The following is an 18,089-nucleotide window of genomic DNA, read 5'->3' as shown; positions in this document are numbered from 1 at the left end:
TGGTCAAGAAACTGAGATAGAGGAGGGGGCTGCAGGATGAGTAACACTCCCAGGGCACTCCCCTAGTGACCCAGCTCCTCCAGCCATGTCCCACCTGCTTACAGATACCACCGAGTGAGCCCATTCAAACTAGGATGAACTTATTAGGTTATGGCTCTCATAATTTACTCTTTTCACCTCTGAATACTCTCCTTAACAGGAGCTTTAGGGGGCCATCTCACATCCAAAGCATATACAAGGTCCATCCTTATACCTGTATATTTTCATATTGTCTACCAAATTTGTAAATATTTACAAATATGCTCACACAATTTTTAAATTTTTTAAAAATATATATTATATATTTTTTAGTTGTAGATGGACACAATATCTTTTTATTTATTTTTATGTGGTGCTGAGTATTGAACCCAATGCCTCACATGTGTGAGGCAAGTGCTCTACCACTGAGCTACAACCCCAGCCCTCACACAGTTTTTATAAAGAAGTTAGCATCCATTAAAAGTAGCTCTCACTGCATTAATCCAGCTTTTAAATATAGGAAAAAACACATTGTAAAAAAATAAAAGCTTAATATTTAAAACTATTCTACACAGGATTTGGCTATATCACTTGCAGGGCTCTATGCAAATTGAAAATGTGGAGCTCCTTTTTAAAAAATTTATTAAGAATTTTGTCAGGGGGGCTGGGGATGTGGCTCAAGCGGTAGCGCGCTCGCCTGGCATGTGTGCGGCCCGGGTTCGATTCTCAGCACCACATACAAACAAAGATGTTGTGTCTGCCAATAACTAAAAAATAAATATTAAAATTAAAAAAAAAAAGATCAACACTATTAAAATTATTTTTAAAAAATTTTTGGTATCTCAGGGATATCTGAGCATTAAGCCAAGCATAGCCCCCCCTTTTTTTTATTAGTGCAAAATATTTGATTCATATTTTTGAAAATAGGTAATTATACACAAAAAATATAGACTTCCAGTGTAACTCTCCCAGTCTCCTCCTGCAGAGGCAGTTATTGCTGTCAGTATTTATGTGGCTTTCCAGAGCTGGTCCATATCCATTTGCAGGTATATATATTTACAGTTTTTTGAAACAATTAGCACATATTACATACTTACACAAATTGTCTTACATGGATTGATTTTTAGTTTAGCATTTAGAGTTTATCTTTTATGACTTCCACATTTTTAATGTTTTTATTAGTGCATTATAGCTATATATAATAGTAGGGTTCACTCTGAAGTAATCACACATGCGGGGAATATAATTTCTCCATTTCTGTTCCTAGTACCTCCTCCCTCATTCCCCTTCATGCTGCCCACCTCCCCATTCTCCACTGCAAAGGTCCCTTTAAGAGTAGGCCATTTGCAAAACCCCAAAACAAACAAACAAACAAACAAAAAACAGCCTGGCTTCTATAAAATGTTAGATTATTTGGTTGAGAAGTTTGAAGAAAATGTTTTTATCATGAGTAAGTAACTGCACCTTCAAGATCCTTTCCATCTGAAAAACTATATAATTCTTAGTAACTCCTACATGCAAGCTTTACCCTTTACACCACATTTTTCTCTTACGCCTTCTCCCCTCCCACCCCTCCTTTTTTTTTTTCTTTTCTTTTTTTCTTTTTTTTTTGAGACAGGGTCCCACTAAATTGCCCAGGCTGGTCTCAAACCGGTGATCCTCCTGTCTCAGCTTCCCAAGTACCTGTGATTACAAGCATGCACCACCACAACCGAGACAGGGTCTCACTAAGTGGTTCAGATAGCTTTGAACTTTCTATCATCCTGTCTCAGCCTTCCAAGTAGTTGGGATTCATGCTTTATCCTTTATACTGCATAAGATAGATATTATAGCCTATTTATAGTCTTACAAATGAAATTTTAATTTTTAGAACAGAATAAAATTTACTATACTTAATTTACTATACTATACTGGGGAAAATAATAAAAAGTATTTTTTACTCCTCTAGCTCTGGTCATATCTATCCTCTTTAGACTTAAAGAAATATAAAAAACAAAAAGAATTCATAACAAAGTAGAATAGGGGTATAGTTCTATTTTTTTTTCAGTACTAGAGATTGAATCCAGGGGCACTCAGCCACTGAGCCCCATACCTAGCTCTTTTTTGTATTTAATTTAGAGACAGGGTCTCACTGAGCTGCTTAGCATCTCACTAAATTGCTGAAATTGGCTTTGACTTGAGATCCTCCTGCCTCAGCCTCCTGAGCTACTGGGATTACAGGCCTGTACCACTATATCTGGTGAATCTAGGTCTCTTAACATCTTGCTTATAAATTGAGAATTCTCTGAATATGATCATACTCTTTTTGCCACTAGATTTATATGCACTTATGTACTAAAATATACAAATTTGATAGAGAAAAAGAGGCTATTGCATTGACCCTGAGTTTAATTCCAGTGACCACCATTTATTCTATGTCTTCTGAAATGTATCTCACTTCATAACAACCAGGACAAGGAAGATTTTACTGTTAACCTTTTCCTTGAAACTGAAGCTCAGAGAAGTTAGATGAATTTGCCTGAGATTGCATTCACACCCCACATCCATCTTATCAAAAGGGCCATGCTTCCAATCTTTAAAATGAGGAGAGGAAACACCATGTGAAGACAGAGGCAGGTGTTGGTCTGATGTTTCCACAAATCAGGGATACTAAAGGTTGCTGGCAAGTATAGAAGTTAGGAAAGAAACATACAACAGATTTTCCCTTAGAAATTTCAGAAGGAACTAACCCTTTGGACACCTGGAATTTGGATTTCTAGGTACCAGTACTGTGAGACAATAAGTTTATGTCCTTCTAAGTCACCTAGTCTGTGGTACTTTGTTATAATCCTAAAAAACTAATATTCCATGCTTCTACTTTAGAGCAATAAAGAGATGGTAAGAGATCATAAAAGATGAGGATGCTAGTTAATACAGATACTTATCTATCTCATGCCATTTATCCCCCCATGAACACATATATGTACTGAATGGTTCCCATGACACATTTAATGCTCATAGCTACAATACTGTGAGACACATGCATTCCCCCATGTTCTAATGGTTGTGTGCTTACCAAGTAGTTGGGATTCATGCTTTATTCTTTATACTGTATAAGATAGATATTATTACCAAGAATCAGTTGTGTTTATTCCCAATTGTTCTTGCTATAATAATTTTGTAACTTGCTTAATAAAAAACAGGGGTTCTATGAGGCCAATATCACCCTGATCCCAAAACCAGTCAAAGACACATCAAAGAAAGAAAACTGCAGACCAATATCTCTAATGAACATAGATGCAAAGATTCTCAATAAAATTCTAGCAAATCAAATACAAAAACATATCAAAAAGATTGTGCACCATGATCAAGTGGGATTCAACCCAGGGATGCAAGGTGGGTTCAACATACGGAAATCAATAAATGTAATTCATCACATCAATAGACTTAAAGATAAGAATCATATGATCATCTCAATAGATGCAGAAAAAGCATTTGACAAAATATAGCACTCCTTTATGTTCAAAACACTAGAAAAACCAGGGATAATAGGAACATATCTCAACATCGTAAAGGCTATGTATGCTAAGCCTCAGGCCACCATCATTCTAAATAGAGAAAAATTGAAGGCATTCCCTCTAAAACCTGGAACAAGACAGAGATGCCCCCCCCATCACCATTTCTATTCAATATAGCTCTTGAAACACTGGCCAGAGGAATTAGGCAGACAAATGAAATCAAAGGAATATGTATAGGAAAAGAAGAACTTAAATTAGCAATATTTGCTAATGATGATATGATTCTACACCTAGAAGATCCAAAAACTCCCCCAGAAAACTTCTAGAACTAGTAAATGAATGCAGAAAAGTAATAGGATATAAAATCAACACCCATAAATTAAAGGCATTTCTGTATATCAGTGACAAAGCTGCTGAGAGGGAAATGAAAACTACAGAACCCTAAATAGAGAAATCCAAGAAGACCTTAGAAGATGGGAAGATCTACCTTGTTCTTGGATAGGCAGAATTAATATTATCAAAATGACCATACTACCAAAAGCATTATACAGATTTAATGCAATTCCAATCAAAATCTCTATGACATTCCTCATAGAAATAGAAAAAGCAATGATGAAATTCATCTGGAAAAATAAGAGACCCAGAATAGCTAAAGCAATCCTTAGTAGGAAGAGTGAAGCAGGTGGCATCACTGTACCAAAACTTAAACTATACTACAGAACAATAGTAACAAAAACAGCATAGTATTGGCACCAAAACAGACTGGTAGATCAATGGTATAGAATAGAGAACACAGAGTCTAACCCACAAAATTACAATTATCTTATATTAGACAAAGGTGCCAAAAACATGCACTGGATAAAAGATAGCCTCTTCAACAAATGGTGCTGGGAAAACTAGAAATCCATATACAACAAAATAAAATTAAACCCCTATCTCTCACCATGCACAAAACTTAAAATGGATCAAGGACCTAGGAATTAGATCACAGACTCTGTGTCTAATAGAAGAAAAAGTAGGCCCTAATCTTCATCATGTGGGATTAGGCCCCAACTTCCTTAATAAGACTCCTATAGTGTAAGAATTAAAACCAAGAATCAATAAATGGGATGGAATCAAACTAAAAAGTTTCTTCTCAGCAAAGAAACAATCTGTGAGGTGAACAGAGAGCCCAAATCCTGGGAGCAAATTTTTCCCCCTCACACATCAGATAGAGCAGTAATCTTTAGGATATATAAAGAACTCAAAAACCAAAAAATAAATAACCCAATCAACAAATGGGCCAAGGACCTGAATAGACACTTCTCAGAAGAGGATATGCAATCAATCAACAAATATATGAAAAAATGCTCATCATCTCTAGCAATCAGAGAAATGCAAATCAAAACTACTCTAAGATATCATTTCACTCCAGTCAGAACGGCAGTTATTATGAAGATAAACAATAGTAAGTGTTGGAGAAGATGTGGGGAAAGGGTATACTCATACATTTCTGGTGGGACTGCAAATTGGTACAGCCAATATGGAAAGCAATATGGAGATTTCCTTGGAAATCTGGGAATGGAACCACCATTTGACCCAGCTATCTCTCTCCCCGGACTATACTCAATGGACTTAAAAACAGTATAGGGACACAGCCACATCAATGTTTATAGCAGCACAATTCACAATAGCTAAACTTTGGAGCCAACCTAGATGCCCTTCAGTATATGAATGGATAAAAAAATGTGATATATATATATATATATACACACACACACACATACATACAGTATTAAAAGAATAAATCATAGCATTTGCAGCTAAATGGATGGCATTGGAGAAGATAATGCTAAGTGAAGTTAGCCAATCCCCCAAAAAACAAATGCTGAATGTTTTCTCTGATATAAGGAGGCTGACTCATAGTGGGGTAGGGAGGGGGAGCATAGGAGGATTAGATAAATTCTAGATAGGGAAGAGGGGAGGGAGGGAAAGAGAGGGGGCAGGGGATTAGCAAGGGCTGTGGAATGCGATGGACATCATTATCCAAAGTACATATATGAAGACTCGAATTGGGTGTTAACATACTTTATACATAAACTGAGATGAAAAATTGTGGTATATATGTGTAATAAGAATTGTAATGCAAAAAAAAGTAAATATATAAAGGCATGAATTGGCATGAACATACTCTATATACAAAGATATGAAAAAATTGTACTTATATGTGTAATAAGAATTGTAAAGCATTCCACTGTCATGTATTTAAAAAATAAAATCAACAAAATCAATAAACTAAAAAAGAAAAATAAATAAAAAATACGGGATAATTTAATTAAGGCTCTAGTATTAATCTGTCCTAGAGTAGGAAGGATTAGGTCATTAAAAGTACACTATGGCTAGGGTTGTGGCTCAGTGGTAGAGCACTCACCTAGCACACACAAGGCCCTGGGTTCAATCCTCAGCACCACATTAGAAAAACAAATAAATAAATAAAGGTATTGTGTACAACTACAACAACAACAACAAAAGAAAATCCCAAATATTAAAAAAAAAACAAGTACGCTATGTTCTAGGTTCAGGTGAGTTCTTACTTTGTAATTCTAATACTATCTGACAAATTAACCAAATCATTAACAGTTATAGGCTATACACACACAGTGCTCACAGCATGCCAAATCTGCAGGAAGCTATACTTTTAACTACAAGAGGATAACGTCACCCTCCCCTTATCGCAAATCACTTGCACTACTTGAAGACTTTAATAAAAGTGTTGCGAGCAGCCATTGCAAATTGGGGCCCTGCAGTAGAAGGCCTGACTCCTATTTTGAGAATCCCATCCAGACTACATCTGCCCCGTGTGAGTCACAATTCCCCAATCCTTTATGGGCTTTATTCGCAATTGTTTTTGAACTAACTGACTTGATTTTTAAAAATCGTTTCTCTCTTTTTATTACTTTTTTCTATTTGGGGACATCTCCCTGCACTTCATACTGGGTCTTTGAGTGTGCAGGCGCTGGAGCCGGCATCCCCTTCCCCGGGGCGGGGCCAGGCTGGCGGGAAGGCGTTCCGTAGCCCAGATCCGCCCGTTGGGGGCGAGGAAGACTTTTTTCCTCCTCCCGCTTTCCGTTCTCGCAGCATGGCCGCCCCCGTGGTACGCCTGTGGCTCGGGCTTCAGCCGGGGGTTAGGACTCTGAGTGCCGTCTCCACCGCCGTGTCCCCGGCCACTCACGCTCGGAGACCTGGCCTGCGTGAGTGTCTGCCGAGTTGCCTCCAGGTTTGGGGGGAGGTGAAAGGGCGGAACACCGGCCCGACCAGGCCGTAGAGTCCCGGGCAGAGGCCGATTTTCCTCTGCCGGCCTCTTCCCGGCGGGGCCACTAGAAAGGCCGCAGGTGTGGGTCTGTCCTCTGCCCCCGGGTTTCCTGGCTGCCCGCTTCTGCGTGTTCTGGACACTAGCCCAGAAAGCTTGCTCTCTTTCGCGGTGACCGGCATTTTCTGGTGTTCTCGCCCCCGGGGCCACGGCCCGGGTCTCCCTCTTGTTACTAGTGCTCAATGATAAGGTTTGTCGACAGTGTTTGAACCTTGGAGTTTCCCTAATATTTAAAAGGTATACTGCTGTGCCAGAAGAAAGTACAACTGGGAATCCCAGGTCACCAAATGGGATGACCTTCATTCCAACAGAGATTATAGGGTTGCTTGATAGCGTTCTTGACAGAGAAAGATAGTGGAAAAGACAAATTTGTTGACAGAGAAATACTGTGTAGTGTATTTCTCATACTTATCAGAGCACAGTGTCAAGCCATCCCGTCTAACTTCCAAGGGCTTTTCGTGTCTTTAAAATAAATTGTAAATTCCTTAATGCATCAATAGTGGCTCCTCATAGCCTTAACACTGTTTATTTAAAATTTTTTATTCTCTGAATACTTAACTTCTACTGTATGCTAGATAGTGCCCTAGATATTGGGGATGCAGCAAAGTCTCTGAGCTAGTGAAGTTTACATCCTGTTGGGAAAGTCTGAGTAAAAAAAAAAAAGTAAACCAGCTATATAAAATTCAAGTATTATAGATGAATGGATAAAAAAAATGTGGCATATATACACAATGGAATAGTACTCAGCAATAAAAGAGAATAAAATGATGGCATTTGCAGGTAAATGGATGCCATTGGAGAATATAATGCTAAGTGAAGTTAGCCAATCTCCAAAAACCAAATGCTGAATGTTTTCTCTGATATAAGGAGGCTGATTTATAGTGGGGTAGGGAGGGGGAGCAGGGGAGGAATAGATGAACTCTATATAGGGCCTAGAGGAAGGGAGGGGACATGGGGTTTGAAATGATGGTGGAATGTGATGGACATTATTATCCAAAGTACATTTATGAAGATATGAATTGGTGTGAATATACTTTGTATACAGCCACAGATTTGAAAAATTGTGCTCTATATGTGTAATAAGAATTGTAATGCATTCCACTGTCATATATAAATTTAAAAATTAATTAAAAAATGTCAAGGAAGAAAAATAAAGCAGAATATTGAGAATGGTGTATTGGTGGAGTAGTGGCTATAGGGTAGGATGAGATAGTCAGGAAAGACTTCTGAGGAAATAAATCTTAAACAGAGCCTAGAGATATACAGTATTTGGGATAAGACCATTGTCAGCCTAGGAAACTACAAGTGAAAGGCCCACAAGTAAGAATAAGCCTAGGGATGTAATCAAGGAATGAAAGAAGGCCAACTTTCACCTAGAACTAGTGAGCAAATGGGAGAGTGGTAGAACAAGATGTCAGAGGTAATGGACTGCTCTTATAAATGGTTTGGAAGCATTTGGTTTGGATATTTGGCTTGAATTTTATTAAAAGCTGGGGATCATGTTGGATAGCTGCTGGCTTTGAACAGGGAAGTGATGTGATTTGCACTTTTAAAAGGCCCTGGCTGCTGAATGGATAAAAATGGAGAATTAATTTTGGAGGGTAATAGTGGAAGCCAGAGACTACTGTTGCAGTAGTCTGAATGTCTTGATGGTGTCTTGAGGTTATAGGAAAAAGGTGGTGTAGTTGGACTAGGATTTTGAAGTTTGGGCTGATAGGATTTATTGATTTGTTGTGGTCCTTGAGGAGAGGTCTCAAGGAAGCTTGTTAAGATTTTTGTCCTGAGCAATTGGATGAATATTGCAGTACCATTTGAATGGATTGGGAAGACTGGAAGAAATAAATGAAGAACTCTGCCAAGCATTTATTATAATTGAGACATCCATTAAATATCTTTAGCTTCTTTTTTACTCTTTAGTTCTCTCACTGTTCTCTTACATTTTCAGCCATATTAAATTTGAATTTGTTTACTTATATTGATTTTCCAAATTTTTTTCTAAATACTTTTTCTTACCTGTTGGGTGCTTGGGCTACATCCTACTCATCCTTAAAGTTTTGGCTTAAAGTTTACTTCCTCTGGGAGGTTTCCCACAACCATATTAGTTACTGTTCCCAGGAGAGACAGAACTGGTAGGATGAATGGAAAGGTGGATAAGTAGATGAAGGGATTTATTAAGGGAATTGGCTCAGGTTCAAGGAGGCTGAGAAGTACTATAACAGACATCTACAAGCTGGCAACACAGAGATGTCAGTAGAGTGGCTCAGTCCAAGTCTGAGAAGAAAAGTATTCCAGCTCCAGGAGAGTTAAACAAATTCACCTTTCCTCTGCCTGTCAATTTTATCCTTCCCCTCATGGGGGGGATTGAGAATGGAACTTATCCACTCAATCTACTGACTCATACACTAATCTCCACTGGAAATACCCTCACAGACACACCCAGAGATAATGCTTTACCAGCCATCAAGTTATCTCTTAATTCAGTCAAATTGGTACCTCAAATTAACAAAAATGCTTGCCTTAGTGGCACATGCCTGTGATCCTGGGTACTTGAGAGACTGAGACAGGAAAATCTCAAAAGTGTGAAGCTAGCCTGCGCAATTTAGTGAGAACCTGCCTCCAAATTTAAAACAGAGCTGGGGACAGCTCAATGGTAGAGTGCTTGTCTACATGCATGAGACTCTATGTTCCATACCTGGTAACTAATACACACACACACACACACACACACACACACACACACACAACAAAAACAATTAGTTGACTAGATTCAGTTCCTTGCTGTATGTATCCATAATAGTACACTGTTTATTGAAATCACTTGCTAAAATTCTGCCTTATTTGACAGATTCTTCATTCTGTGAAAGGAAGGACTGTCTCTTTTGTTCTTTGCTGACTTCCTAGTTTCTGGTACACAACAGCACTTAAGTTTATCAATGAGTGAATGGTAAAGTATTTCTGGGATGAAATGAAATATGTCAGATGAAGAAATGGAGTGAATAGGGATGGGGCAGGAGCCAGGAAGATGGCAGGCACATTATAAGTAAAGAACAGAAAGTTGAGAGAAATACTAAAGGGTCTGGTACTTGAAGTTCATTGTAGCTGCAGAACCTTGTAAGGGAAAGTGATCAAATTATGAAGAGTCATACTTTTGTCGCCTTAACTTCTTGCTTTTTAGTTTTCTTGAATATAATAGACCTTTAAGAAGGATAATAATAGTACTTGTGTTTGTTGTAATGAGTAAGATTAAATGAAATAATGAAAATCATTTAGTACAGTGTCTTCATGTGAAAATGCTCAATAAATATAGCTGTTCTAGGATAGCAAAACATTCATTTAGAGAAACATAATGTAAGATTTTAAAAGGTATTTTCTGTTTGAAGTAATCCACATTCTTCTATAATCATGTGATTGGTAGGAATAGCCAGTTTTGTTATTGGTGTTAATTATTGTATCACTGGCTTTTCTAATATATAATAGAGAAGGAAAAACTGAAGGGCTGACATTTTGATAGAATAGAGTGATTCCAAATATGAGCTAGTATATTTATAATTAGGACATTTCAAACCAATCATCTTTAAATATTCAGAATACTTATTTTTATACTTATAATTAGGACATTTAAAACTAATTATCGGGCTAGGGATGTGGCTCAAGCGGTAGTGCGCTCGCCTGGCATGCGTGCAGCCCAGGTTCGATCCTCAGCACCACATACAAACAAAGATGTTGTGTCCGCCGAAAACTAAAAAATAAATATTAAAAAATTCTCTCTCTCTTTCTCTCTCTCTCTCTTAAAAAAACAATTATCTTTAAATATTCAGAATATTTATTTCTAACTAGGTATTTTAACTTGGGAAAGTAAGTTTATTTTACTGTGAACCTTAAAATTTACTGAAAAATATTTCTCTAGATGATGAGTTCACTGTATCAGCAGTCAAAATAAACTTTATGTAACTGTGAACTTTTAAAGACTATTTGTTTTTGTTAAGATGATTTTAATCTGAACTTAAAACAGATTGTTATTTCATGCTTATGTTACTAAGTATTTTTTTTTTTTTGAGGGGGTGGGGTGTCTTGAACTCAGGGATTGAACTCAGGGGCACTACTGAACTACTGAACCACATACCCAGCCCTATTTTGTATTTTATTTAGAGACAGGGTCTCACTGAGTTGCTTAGGCCTTGCTAAATTGCTGAGGCTGGTTTTGAATTCTTGATCCTCCTGCCTTAGCCTCCCGAGCTTCTGGGATTACAGGCATGTACCATCATGTCCGGCACTAAATATCTAAAATTGTGTTAGCAAAAAGGGATAATGATGACTGTTGAACAACTCATAAAATCTTCTATCCCTATTATGTTATCTTTTAGGTACAATAGAAAGAACATCCAAAAGTGAAAGGCAGCTGAGAAGAAAGGTAAAACAATTTATATACTCTACTATACACTATTTTAATGATTTCTGAAATTCTAAAGAGAGGCAGATGCTCATTACAATGCAGAAGGGTTCTGTTAGAGAAGGCTTCACAAAGTCATGTTTATTGGGTGATTGCCACAGTCCCAGTAGGGGTTGTTAATCTTTGACCTTTTTTGCTCTGTACCCATAAAATGGGTCATCTTTAAGAGGTATACTCACTCATACTCCCAGGAAACAGAATATAGAACTATTTTTTATGATGCCCTTGTCAGTCATGTAGCTTGGGTGTATGCATTCATCCAACCAGTCAGTCTTACCCTGTAGGTATCTCTATGGAGGAATCCAAATTATAAGGTCAGTTGATGAGCTTGGAGTCAGAACAAAAGCACATTAGCTGGAAGTTAAGTGGCACCAAATTGCAATCATCTAGGCGGTAGTTTTTGTAGGAATATTACCTGCTTCTAGGACATACACTATACTGGTTTTAATGTTGCTTAGATGGACATTGCTGCATTTTGCCACCTTAAAGCCTACTTTTGTATGCTAGCCATCCTTCTACCATTAAAAAAATATGTATTGTGTGTGTTTTAATATATGTATTTTAAAACACATACGTGTGTGTGTGTGTTAATATGATTGACTAAGCTATCAAGTAGTTTTTCTCTGGGTTGGGAGACATAATTTCTCATTATGTATTTATTCAATCTGTTTAGCCCTAATTTACTTATTTCCAAGTTCCAAGTACTTATTTTTTTATTTCCAAGTTCTTAGTGTTCCCTTATATACTGACTTCCATGAAAGAAATATTGTATGATATATAAATAAATATACTGCATAAATAAAATGTAAAACAACTGCCAAAAGTCTAATTAAATAATCAATTTTTAATGAAGGAAATGTGACATTAAAGGAGATCTGTGCCAGAGAGTTTGAAGATACAATTCAGAGATTATTTAAGTAGGTTTTTCATTTGAACAGCAATAGATTTGTTGGAGGCAAGATTTTATATAGGTTGCAATTCTACTTTTATTTCTCATAATTACTGCTTATGGTTTAAAATTAAAGAATATGTTTTAAAATTTTAAGTATTTTATGTTTCTTAGGCACTGCCTCCTAGGACAGAGAAAATGGCTGTTGACCAGGACTGGCCTAGTGTTTACCCTGTTGCAGCACCATTTAAACCCTCCACAGTACCTCTGCCTATTCGAATGGGTTATCCAGTAAACAAAGGAGTGCCTATGGCAAAGGAGGGAAATCTGGAACTTTTAAAGGTAAGATTAACTGCTAGTATATTGGCTCAGACATACCTAAACAAATGCTGATCTCCCCTCTATTCCCACCCACCTTCAAGGTTCAGTATATAGCAGCATATTGTATTTTAATTTAAATTTTCTTTCCAGGTGATAATATTATACTTTGATCATTCATGATACAAAAGATTCAAAGAATCCTAAGCCTTTGAGAATGTAATTAATCAGTCTGTGTCTTTCCTTGTAGCCTCTAAGAATAGTGAAATAAGCTAATTTGAGATTGAGAATCAGGATGTGAAGATTCCATTTTTTTTCTTTTTTTATTATTTATTTATTTTGCATTACAATTCTTAATACACCATTATACAATAATTTATCATTTCTCTGATTATATATAAGGTATGTTGACACCAAATTCTTATCTTCATACATGTATTTTGTATAATGATGAGGGTCTCCTTTCACCATCCTTAAGATTCCATTTTTAAAAGGAATTTTAAAACTTTCTTTCCAGAAAGGTAGAATATTGTTTAATATTATTGTGATAGTCCACCAACTTTACCTGATTTATTGCTTAAAACAAAATAGTTCATTTTAAAAGCTTCATTTGATAGCATCTATAATGATTTATGTATTTAAAAAAGAAAACATAGATGCTTAGTCTGAGAGTACATATCTTAGATGATTTCCTTTTAACATACAATGGAAGTTATAGTAGAAAAGGAACTATTTTCCACTAGATGAGAGTCTTCTTTCAGAATCAAAAAAAGTTTATTTAAAAGGTGATGTTAAAAAGTGAAAAAGGGGGTCTGCTTAGTGGCAGAGCCCTTCCCTGGCATGAGTGAGGCACTGGGTTGAATCCTTAGCACCACATAGAAATGAAACAAATAAAATAAAGGCATGCTGTCCATCTACAACTACAAAAAAACAAACAAACAAACAAACAAACAAAAACTTAAAGTGAAAAAGGAAGAGGAAGAAGGAGTACTCTGCTACTGGACAAAGTGTAAATCAAATTTGGAAATAGGAATACTTCAAGAGACATAAGAAAGCAAACATTGAGGAAAACAAACCTTCAAATGAAGAGAAAGAGAACTTAATTGAAAGGGAAGGCCTTTGGAAAATGTCACTGGGTGGGAGAGAACAGCAGTATATTTATAATAATGTTGATGATTGTGAATGGTATCTTAATAAATATAAAAACCCAAACATTTAATGCATACCATCTATTCAAAAAGTCACAGTATCATTGAATACACTTAAGTAAGCTAATGTGTTAAAGTGCTTAGAACATTGCCTATGTAAATCCATGTAAACGTAAGCTATTATTTTTTCTTTTTATGAACTTGAGGTTTACATTTTCATGTTTCAAAAATATAAACTGAAAGTAGTGGTGAGAGGCTATAATACCACTGCTTTCGGGGGCTGAGGCAGGAAGATCACGATTTCAAGTCCAGCCTGTACACATAGCAAGACCCTGTCTCAAAAAAATAAAAGTATAGTAAATGAAGCTACCCATCCCATAATTCCAATGGTCAGTGCCTATTTTAATATTGTAAAAGAACTATCAGATTTTATATGCTACATAGTTTATTGGCCTATGATTTAGTTTTATGAGGAAAATTACTTTTTTAAATGTGTTTATTATATTTAACTACCAGACCTATAGTTCTAGCTCTTTAGGAGACTGAGACAAAAATCTAACTTGAGCCTACAAGTTCAAGACCACCTTGGGTAACCTAGAGAGACATTGTCTCAAAAAAAAAAAAAAGTTGGGCTGGGGATGTGGCTCAGCGGTGGCGCGCTTGCCTGGCATGCATGCGGTGCTGGGTTCGATCCTCAACACCACATACAAATAAAGATGTTGTGTCTGCCGAAAACTAAAAGATAAATATTAAGGGATTCTCTCTCTCTCTCTCTTAAAAAAAAAAAAAAAAAAAAGCTGTAATTTATTCTTTAAAATTTTCTATTTTAGATTCCCAATTTTCTGCATTTGACTCCTGTAGCAATTAAAAAACACTGTGAAGCTCTTAAAGGTAAGTGATATGTTTTCAAATAAACTTTATGTTGACTTTGAACAACATTTAAAAATTTAAAGACAGATTTTTAAGAAATTGATAATCTCAGGTCTGATGAGATTCAAAGAACTTAGAATTGTGCCTGCATAAGTCCATGTAAACATTAGCTATTATATTCTGAGTGATTGTCAGTTTCTTCTTCTTGTTTTTTTAAAGTTTTTTAGTTATTGATGGACTTTTGTTTTATTTATTTATTTATATGCAGTGCTGAGAATTAAACCCAGTGTCTTACACACGATAGGTAAGCACTCTGCCACAGAGCCAAAACCCCAGCCCAGTTTCTTCTTTTTTAATGAAGGATTTTTAAGTTGTTTTCAGTGAATTATTAGATATCAAATCTGCAACTTTTTTCCCCTCACCACTCTAGACAGTAACAAAGAGAAATTGAAACCATAATCCTTGCTCACATGTTATGAACTTACCGTTGAGTTGTTAAGTCACATACATTAAAAAAATTGAAGAAAATATTGCAGTTTTGCCAATAAATACAAATCAATATGATTCAAACTGAGGATAGTAAAGAAGAATGCTAAGTATCACAATAGTCAGTGGGTTCAGTAATGGGATACAACACAGGGAACAGCTATTTTGACGAAATTGTTAAGATTTTTAAAAAGGGGCTGGGGATGTGGCTCAAGCGGTAGCGCACTTGCCTGGCATGCGTGCGGCCTGGGTTCGATCCTCAGCACCACATACCAACAAGGATGTTGTGTCTGCCGAAAACTAGAAAATAAATATTGAAAATTCTTTCTCTCTCTCTCTCTCTCTCTCTCTCTAAAAAAAAAAAGATTTTTAAAAAATTAGAAGTGATATATGCATATGGTGAATCAAAAACAAGTCTTATGTTTTCTTTTCCATACCAGCCCATTATTCTAGAAATGTTCTCTTTTAATCATTATTTAGTTCTAGTGATTACTTTCAGAGAGTATTTATTTATACTTATGTTTATAACAAATACTTTTTATGTTGTGTGTGTATAGAATAAATAATAAAAGTAATCACCAGAATGTGATTAACACCTCCAGTTCTGGATTTATTAATTTTTGATCAATATCTGTTGATTCATAGGCGTAAACATAGATTTCACCCACTTATACTAATTACTACTTCTCCTTACATGCATAAAGGAAAAGACAAATTTTTGTTCATGGTTCTATGTGTTTTCCTAATTATGTATACATTCCAAATTAATTTTGATCTAATTTGCATTGGACTATATATAGGATAAGCACATTTTGAATTGTTCCTGGTTCATAGCTATTAGTGATTGATTTTGTAGTTTTACTCAAGAGTTAGTACCTTTGGATAAAGTCTTAATGTATTAATGCAGACTAAAAAATGTATAGCTGGCACAGTAGTCCACTCCTGTAATCCCAGGTACCTGGGAGGCTGAGGAATGAGGATTGCAAGTTCAAGGCTAGCCTTGGCAGCTTAGCAAGACCCTGTCTCAAAACAAAAAAATAAAAAAAGCGCTGGGAATGTTGCTTAGTGGTAGAGTGTGCCTGGGTTCAATACCTAGTACTATAAAAAAGTAAAAATTTAAAATAGAATTTTTTTTTAAAGTATTGTATAAATGTTCAGCATACTTGTTAAGGCTTTTCAGGGAGAAAAAAGAAACCCAGAAACATTTTATAGGTAAGTTGTTTATGTTGGAAGGAAATATAGGATAATGAACATAATTATGATTCAATCTGAGCTTTTGGAAGGACATTACATTAAAAATATAAGGGAAAAGGTATCAAAGGGTCCTAAATCAGAGGAATAGTAATTTTCTCTTAAAATGAGGATAGAAAAACCTATTTTATTTATGTGGTCCTTTGCTTTGGGATAATGCAATGGCCTTTTCAGGTGTCTGTTTTTATTTGTGCTTGGAATTAAACTAAAATTGATGACTATTCCAAATTTTTGTGCCTTTTGGCACAAATCAGTATCACTTTTTGATCCTTTGTAATGTCAGTTAACAAGTGCATTACTCTACATTGTGATAAATTCCAGTTTTATTCTTTTTAAACACTATTTTTAAATGTGTGTTTATAATCTAGTATTTGCTTATTTTAATGAAATACTTCTAAAATTCCTAATTTTTAAACCAAAGGCTTTCATATGGCACATTTAGAAGAGTAGCATTTCTAAAAAATATTTTTAGTTGTAGATGGACACAATATCTTTATGTATTTTTATGTGGTCCAAGGGTTAAACCCAATGACTTACATGTGCTACGCAAGGAGCTACATCCCCAGCCCATAGCATTCTCTTTTACAGTACTTAAATAAGTTTTTTTTTTTAAATCTTTGTTTAATTGTGCCTTTACACTTCTGCCAGCCTCTGGATTTAGATTCCATCTTCCAAAGAACTCAAAATCTTTCAAATATTCTCAGTTCTCTTTCAAATAGGGAAAAATCTGAAATGCAGAAAAGTTAGGTAATTTTCCAGAAATTTAATAATCAGTGGTAGAAGTTGAATAAAAACCAAGGTCTTTTATTCATGGCTAGTCCATTGCTCACCTATCAGATGAGTAAAGGCTAACAGGAGTCTATTATATACTCTCCAGTTGGCTGTGTTTTTTTTTAGACACATAATTTAGGTAATTGAATTTAAAAACTATAATTATCATCTGGTGATTGAGATGACTTATTCACAGTTTAAAAGAAAAAGATTCAGAACAAACCCAAGAACTCATAATTCTCCAAAGTAGTCTCTTATAAAGAGCTTGGCAGTAATATATCTTATGGTACAGGATGTTGGAATTTGTTCATGATGGGATTGAAATCTAAACTCAAAAGTCTTGCTCTGTTCATTTTTTTAAAATGTCAAATGTTCTTAATTCCAAAATTATGTTTCCCTTCAAGATAACTGAATATTGATCTTTTGAACAGGATGTTTAAAGAAAGGTGTGAGCTATGCTTAAATTGTGGGCATGTTTTGAGTCACAGATATCAGAGAATGTTTGTAACTCAGAGTGAAATTTTACTGACTCTGATTTTAAAATTAAGCCTAAAGGGAATTAAATATAGTACTGCATATTAGAAAATTGTTATGTTGGGAATATAGTGTTAGCAAAGTCCCTTAAATTATCACAGAGGAGCTCCTACATCCACATATGTTTATGACCAGCCTTTCTTGCAGTTGGGCTTTGTTGGAGAAAGCCATGAATCTGTGAGGTCTAACTTGTTTGGCCCAAGAAACCAGTTAATTAAAGTAAGGGAATTTAAGGAATGAGAAGGGGAGCCTAATAGACTCAGAATTTTTCATCTGAAGCCAGAAGCCCTCTATCACACTAACTCCATAGGAATAGGACAGTATGAAGTCAGCTGTTGACACTAATGGGAGGCTGAAAGGCAGTGCTCTTCTCCTCATTGACCTGACATAATACCCTGTGCTCTGGAAATCAACAGAAAGCCATAGTCACAGTTACCATGCTTGGAACTTCTTTTGTGGCCTAGGTCTCAGACCCAGTCCCACCTCTACTCTGGGCTGTTTTGACCAA

The 18,089-nt window shown here is 35.9% G+C and overlaps 1 protein-coding gene across 3 annotated transcripts in view; it reads left to right on the top strand.

Moving 5' to 3' along the window:
* The first annotated feature begins 6,570 nt into the window (after positions 1–6,570).
* Positions 6,571–18,089, top strand: part of Mrps35 (mitochondrial ribosomal protein S35) — a 48,258-nt gene continuing 36,739 nt past the window's right edge. The window contains exons 1-4 of one of the 3 annotated variants that reach the window (XM_078014985.1): positions 6,571–6,745; positions 11,229–11,275; positions 12,378–12,545; positions 14,500–14,560. In XM_078014985.1, the coding sequence (XP_077871111.1) occupies positions 6,634–6,745; positions 11,229–11,275; positions 12,378–12,545; positions 14,500–14,560 (388 nt within the window). In that variant the 5' untranslated portion in view covers positions 6,571–6,633. The remainder of the gene's footprint in view (positions 6,746–11,228; positions 11,276–12,377; positions 12,546–14,499; positions 14,561–18,089) is intronic. The other 2 variants (XM_078014984.1, XM_078014986.1) reach the window with 2 other exon arrangements.

This window comes from Ictidomys tridecemlineatus, chromosome 6 (assembly GCF_052094955.1).
Source record: "Ictidomys tridecemlineatus isolate mIctTri1 chromosome 6, mIctTri1.hap1, whole genome shotgun sequence".
Lineage (NCBI taxonomy): Eukaryota > Metazoa > Chordata > Mammalia > Rodentia > Sciuridae > Ictidomys > Ictidomys tridecemlineatus.
Note: the sequence above shows the minus strand (reverse complement) of the source record. Positions and strands in the feature narration are given on the sequence as shown.